This window comes from Octodon degus, unplaced genomic scaffold (genome assembly GCF_000260255.1).
Source record: "Octodon degus isolate 3935 unplaced genomic scaffold, OctDeg1.0 scaffold00158, whole genome shotgun sequence".
NCBI lineage: Eukaryota > Metazoa > Chordata > Mammalia > Rodentia > Octodontidae > Octodon > Octodon degus.
In genome coordinates this window covers 5,664,922-5,671,668 of record NW_004524734.1, presented here as the reverse complement: position 1 = coordinate 5,671,668, position 6,747 = coordinate 5,664,922, and the positions used below count along the sequence as shown (strand labels likewise).

Genomic DNA, 6,747 nt, shown 5'->3' with positions numbered 1-6,747 from the left:
GCAAAACTGCAAACACAAGACATCAGAAGTTCCTGTCACAGAGAAAGAAGAGAAAGCTGGAGGAAGAGAGTGTCTATTTTCAGGGAAGAACCCTGAAGAGTGATGAAGAGAGAGACAAAAGGAAGGTTTGGGCAGTGCAAAGGGCTAAGTCCTCAGTCGAGACCACATTCCTGAGTTCCTTGTTAGTAATCCTGACTAAGCAAGATAATGTGTACACGATGCTCCACACTGTAAAGCCAATGCCCTGCCCTCTCCTGTAAGCCAGCCATTATTGTATATTAAAGAGGCACAGAAAAAAAGAAGTCATATTTTGGGTAATATTTTTATTATTCATCTGTATTTTTTCCCTTTGCATAATGAACATAGATTACTAAGTTACTTTAAAAGGCAAGGAAATTCCACCACAGCAACCATCAAAGAACAGCAGCCATGGCCCTCCGCTCTCGCATGACCATGAGCCTCAACAAGGGCCACGAGGTGACTAAAAATGTGAGCAAACCAAGGCACAGCCACCATCCCGGATGTCTCACCAAACACACCAAGTTCGTGCAGGACATGATCTGGGAGGTGTGCGGCTTCACCCCATATGAGCAGCGCACCATGGAGCTGCTCAAGGTCTCCAAAGACAAGCGTGCCCTCAAGTTCATCAAGAAAAGGGTAGGGACACACCTCTGCACCAAGAGGAAGTGCAAGGAGCTGAGCAATGTGTTGGCTGCCATGAGGAAGGCAGCTGCCAAGAAGGACCGAGTCTCTCTGGAATAAAGCTTTGCAGAAGGTTAAAAAAAAAAAAAAGGCAAGGAAATATGTATTATATCATGGGAAGATTTCTAAGGCAAATGGTTCACATGAAACAGAAAGTCTCTAAAATATAATGTTTTATCATTGAAATTACCTATGTGTGGGAATGGTTCCTGAGTCACTGGTAGATGGAAAGCCTGGCTTGGGTGCTGGAATATGTATAGCCAGCACTTCACCCAGCCCCTAAACAAAATGACTAAAGAATAGCATGAGCTTTAGGGATCAGAACCTGTTTTCTCCTCAAGAAAACATACTATATTCTCCCTGCTTATATTTCATCATAAACTTGCCAATAATGCCACTTCAGATCAAGTGACCAGATTTTTGGACCAGATTTACTAGAGCAAGGACTCACTGCTATCCTTGTCTAGGAGAATACAAAACAGGCTAAGGACTAGGGGTTACATTTTGCTTTCCATTTTTCCTTTTTAATAGCTAGGAATCTTCATTGCATATATCCCTTTTACTTCCAAAATCCTACACTTGATGTTTTGGAGATGATCAATCACAGGATGTCACATCATAAAAAGTCACCTTTGAACTTGACCAAGAGGAAAAGTCATCACCCAGAAATGTTGTCCTTGGAACCAGTAACAATGTGACAAGTAGGCTGCTTCTCTTATAAGAACTGCGTGGATGTGTTTTGATCAAACAGATAGTGAGTACCTTCTTGGGCTTGTATGTATATGAATGGCAGACAAGGGGTGGACTGTGATATCTCTGATGGTACCCTGACATCTTTTTGTCCTGGGAACACTCAGCACTAGCTACAGTGGTACGCATTAGAGCTAAGTTAACAAATAATAATATCTGTCTTTTGGCTAAGTGGTATAAAAACTGAGCATATGTCCCAAAGTAGAGAATATCCCTTTAATGAGATTTGTATATAAGTCCTTTGCTTGCTAGTATATTAATCTGGGGCTTAGGGTGATCATGTGTCCTGGTATATAGTCAGGATCAATCTGTAGAAGGACAGAATGAGACTCATTCTCAAAGGAAACCAACAGCCAGGAATAACAAGAGGATTGGGAGAAAAGGAATCTTGCCAGTACCGAGTCCTTGGCTCCAACTGTTATAACTTTGAATATTGTAGTGATTCTCTTCCACTGTACTTCTCCACATATACCAGTCAATACGTTCCTTTTTCTCCTTAAACTTATAGTCTGAGTATATATGTGGTTCATTTTATATGTCACCCTGACTGGGCACAGATGGCCAGTTATTTAGTTAAGCATTCTGGTTGTGTCTGTGAGAGTGTTTCCCTGAAGGTGAAATTATTTCAATCCACGGACTAAGAAAAGCACATTGTCCTTTCTAATGTCCATGAGCTTCCTCCAATCCATTGGAGTGGGAAGAGAATAACGGGAAAGAAAAGTTTGCCCCCTCTGCCTCCTCCTACACAGGGACATCCACTTCTTCCACATCTGAACTGGAACCTACAGCAGTAGCTCTCCTGTTTCTCAGACCTCTCATACTTGGACTGAAACTTTCAACACTGGTATTCCTGGTACTCTGGCTTTAGATTCAAATTAGAAGTCCACTACCAGCTCTCTAAAGTCTCTGTGCTCCGCTTGCATACAACAGATCATAAGATTTCTCAGCTTCCATATTATGTGAACTGATTTCATATTAAGAACGTACATCTAGGGCTGGGGAGGTAGCTCAAGGGCATAAGCGCCTGCCTGGCAAGCCCAAGGTCCTGAGTTCAATCCCCAGTACCACCAAAAAAAAAAAAAAAAAGTACATCTATCTATCTCTTATGTACCTGTTTACCTACCTATTGATGCTCTTTTTCTCTGGAGTACCCTACTACAGTTGAGTTCAAGGACACTTCTACTGAAGGACTCAGCTATAATAACCATTGCCAAAAAGGGGATGAATCCAAACCCATATTCCTTTGTCATAAAAGTAGCTTAACTCGTTTATTTTTTATTCAACTATATGCTGATCTTCCTGTTCTCCATTTACCTTTGATTGGTGTTGAAAGGCCTCAGGGTTACAATGAGGCTTCAAATAAGGAATGTAAAGCTCTGTCACTGGGACCCACTTAAATAACATTTCACCCAGCAACAACCATTGTTGAGATAGACTCATGTTTCCCCTGTGGAATTCCCTGGCAACTAAGTATAGATAAAGAAATCAGCCTGGGGAAGGGAGCTCTGGGTATCCACTGGGGTGGGCAGAACATGAGCTCAGAGCTTGGGGAAAACAGCATATTCTGTTTTACCTCAAAGACCCGGGCACTCGACAGAAGTGCAACCATGACAAATATGCAGAGTGTAGTCTCTCACCATAGGAATTACCAAAGAAGCTAAAAACAGAAACATGCACTGCATAATCTCTAACCTCAGGGGACGACAGAAACAGAGAATTGCTGTGTCAATCTCATTTCCTTGTTAGGCGCATTATCATAAGTGGGGCCTTTCATTCTGAACGCCACACTTCACTAACATTTCCAGGGCTCTGGCTTCTGCAATGCTGAATTCCATAGTAATTTTATTTTTTGCTTTTGATCTCTACTGTTTTGCTCATTTATCCATAAACATGAGCTACTGGACCAACTTTAAATTAAATAGCTAAGGTTAAAACCTGAGGCCATCCACACAGGACTGTCCCCATAGCCCAAGGAAGACTTCAGTGTTGACGTGAGAAATAACACTACATGTTAATCGTTGATCTTTCAGATATCTCCAAAGTGTAAGATTTTCATATAAGTATCTTATATGTAAGATTATTTGATGGGGCTGGTGAGATGGCTCAGTGGTCTAAAGCACCTACTTAGAACAAGTTTAGCAAAGCACAGGGACTGCGGTTCAATCCCCCAGCACCACATGCCAGCCAGCCCCGCCCCCTGGTGGGTTGAGCTGGCCACACACACACACACACACACACAAATAATTTTTTTTAAAAAGAGCTTATAATAAAAAAATAAAAAAGATTATTTGATGATGATCCATATCTTGATTTATCTTGATCCTATGATTTAGGAAGGGAGGAGATTTATACACATATGGATCTTCCAGAGTGTGGATGGCAAAAGAAATTCTCCTCCTGTGAATTTATAAATCCTTCCTTTTGTCAAAACACTGTCTTTAAAGGATGCTTCTATAAAGGGGAAACTGTTAGAGCCACTCTAGCAAAGCAATATTTTATGTCATTTGACGAACTTTTTTTTTTATCACTTGACTAATTTTAAAAGTAGCTCTTTTGGCCAATTTCGGCAACTGAACTATTTTCTGAAATCCAGAATAGAAAAAACTTGAGAGTGAGAGAGAAACAAAACGGGAGACTTAAGAACAAGTCCTAGTACACTGTTACGTGCTGTCCCTTTACTGAAACACTGTCCGTAAGGGAAGGAGAAACTGAGGCACAACTGAATGGGCCCATGGCTTCTCTACCAACTTAGGTCTACTGCACTGCCTACTGTGCCAACCTCAGGCCAGGGGCAGCTGGTGAACATGGGCTACCTAATCCACCCTGGCAGCCAAGAAACAAGCTGAATATGACACCTCATCCCTCCAGAGCTACACACCTTGCAACTTTCACATCACAGCAGAAAGAGAAAAAGGTCTAGGGATGCTGCTTACAAGGTCTGTCCTCTGTGTACCTTGCAGAGAGGCTGTTTATTTTGGAGCAATATGTACACAGAAGACTTAATGTTATTCTAGCTACAGAGAAGGAGGAAGGGAAAGATAAAAGCTGATCTTCACTGTGAATGGTCTGTATGCCAGGCACTGTTCATACCTTGTGTATTAATTCCTTTGATCCTCAGAACAATGCTGCTAAGCAAACACTGTTATTATCCCCATTTTACACATAGGGAAATCAATTCACTGGCCCAAGGACACATCCCTGCTTAGTCCAAGGAGCCACATGAAACCAGGCAACTAGTTCTGGTAAAACTGGTCCTAAGTACCTCTTTAAGGTCTGATTTCTCTCACACAGGTATGAGTGGTTAACAGAGCTTATGACCTGGTAATTCCATGCTGTAGCATTCAGAACAACATTCATGTTATCTTCCCCCTGCCAGAAATGAGACACCTGGGAGAAGAAGTGACTTACAAGTTACTAAGAAAAAAAAAAGATCACTTTCAGCTTTATACTATGGAAAAACAAATCTATATTTGAAGCCAGATCTGTGTCTTAGGAAACTCAGAATGCCTACAGTAGTTCTGAACAAGCTGAAAACACACGTCCTCACTAACGGATGGGTTTCCCAAGGTAGGGGTCATTCACTCCGGTGGATCTGGTTCTATCTTGTGGATCCATGAAAGATCTTCATGGGAAGTCTAGAGACATGTTTCTGGGGGTGGGAGGAAGAGTAAAATCTAGGCCCTTTCACTAAAGGGAAGGCAACCTAAGCAAAACATTGTCGCATATAGTACAGAAAACATACGGCCTGTTCTACGGAGTACAGTATGCAGAAAGCTGTCAGGTCTCTGTTTATGCAGGTATGTTGGTCTGTGAACAAACAAATCCAGAGAAATCTTCCTAAATTTCATCAACTACAACAGGGAGAGAGCAGGCCATAAAATTATATATCACTCTTTATAGTCATGAGTGTCTGCTCTTGCTTTATATTTGTCCCTCCCAATTACACAAGTGTTTTAGTTGATTTAAAGAACACTTTGATCCCCCAAATACACCCTCAAAAACTGAACCCAGGGCCTTCACACTGACTTATGTTCCTCTGTACTGTGTTGCAGGGGTACAGCTCAGGGGCATGGTGCTTGCCCTGCAAGAGTGAGGTTATAAGATGGATTCCCAGTACCAAAAGAAAAGAAAGAGAAAAAGAAAAGAAAAAAGACTGTGTTTCTTTTATACCCAATACACCTGTTGTCTTACTAGTCCTCATCGCATTCTTTTTGTCTGTTTGTTTGTTTTTGTTTTTCCTTGAAGTATTGGGAATTGAACACAGAAACTTGTACTTGCCAGGCAGTCACTTATGCCACGAAGCTGTATCCCCGGCCCCTTCACTACATTCAATTCATTTCTTTTTTGTTTTGCACTAGCCCAGACTTCAACAAAATGTATATTGTGTAACTATAGTAACTCTGTCTTTGGGGACACAGGGAGAAATACTATTTGCTAATAAACAGCAAAATGCTCAGGCATCCCAAAGTATTCTGCTCTTCAAAGTGTTCACCTTGATACCATGATGTGTTTATACTTGTAAAACTGCCTCTACTTCAAGAGTGATTTGCAGGACTAAAATCACCTGAAGGGATTTTAAAACTATCGATGCCAAGGTCTCCTCCAACAAACTATTTTATTGGTTTAGAAAAGGGCCCAAGTATCAGTACTTTTCAAAAGTCTCCCAACCAAGGTTAAGAATAACTAACCAGGGACCTGCCCATTAGCTCAGTTGTTTAAGTGCCTGCCTAAGCAAAGGCAGTCAGGCTCAGGACATTGTGGTTCGATCCCCAGATCCTCATGCCTTGCCAGACCGGCCTTAAGGTATGCTGAGTCAGCAAAAAAAAATCCTTCTGAACAATAACTAAAACTATGCTTACAAATGTCTTCTGTAATTTTTATGAGTGACTCAATGAGAATTACTTACTCTCTGCCCATGGTTTTTGGTGGAGGGGTCAGTCGTATGTAACTGTCCTTCACCATTTCCTTGTATGCTCAGTACAGCATGCTAGATATTTCTAGAGGTGTGACAGAAATGAGCACACGTCTGTTCTTTTGTTTTTCAGTACTGGGGATTGAACCCAGAGCCTTCACACTGAGCTACATCCCCAGCTGTTCTTTTGTTTTCATTTTTGTTTTGAGTCAGGGTCTTGCTACATTACCCAGACAAAATTTGAACTTGCAATCCACTTGCCTCAGCCTTCTGGGTTCTAGGATTACAGCCAGCTATGGCAGATGTCCGTCCTAAACAGTGACTTTTACATGGATCCTGTACACTGTGGCTTTCTAAGAATTGTGTCCAAATATGAGTATCTG

The 6,747-nt window shown here is 41.6% G+C and overlaps 1 protein-coding gene across 1 annotated transcript in view; it reads left to right on the top strand.

The window, feature by feature from the left end:
• Window positions 1-555: 555 nt before the first annotated feature.
• Bend4 (BEN domain containing 4) overlaps window positions 556-6,747 on the top strand; it is a 46,204-nt gene continuing 40,012 nt past the window's right edge. Inside the window, exon 1 of the mRNA XM_023702771.1 lies at window positions 556-657. Within this exon, the coding sequence (XP_023558539.1) occupies window positions 556-657 (102 nt within the window). The remainder of the gene's footprint in view (window positions 658-6,747) is intronic.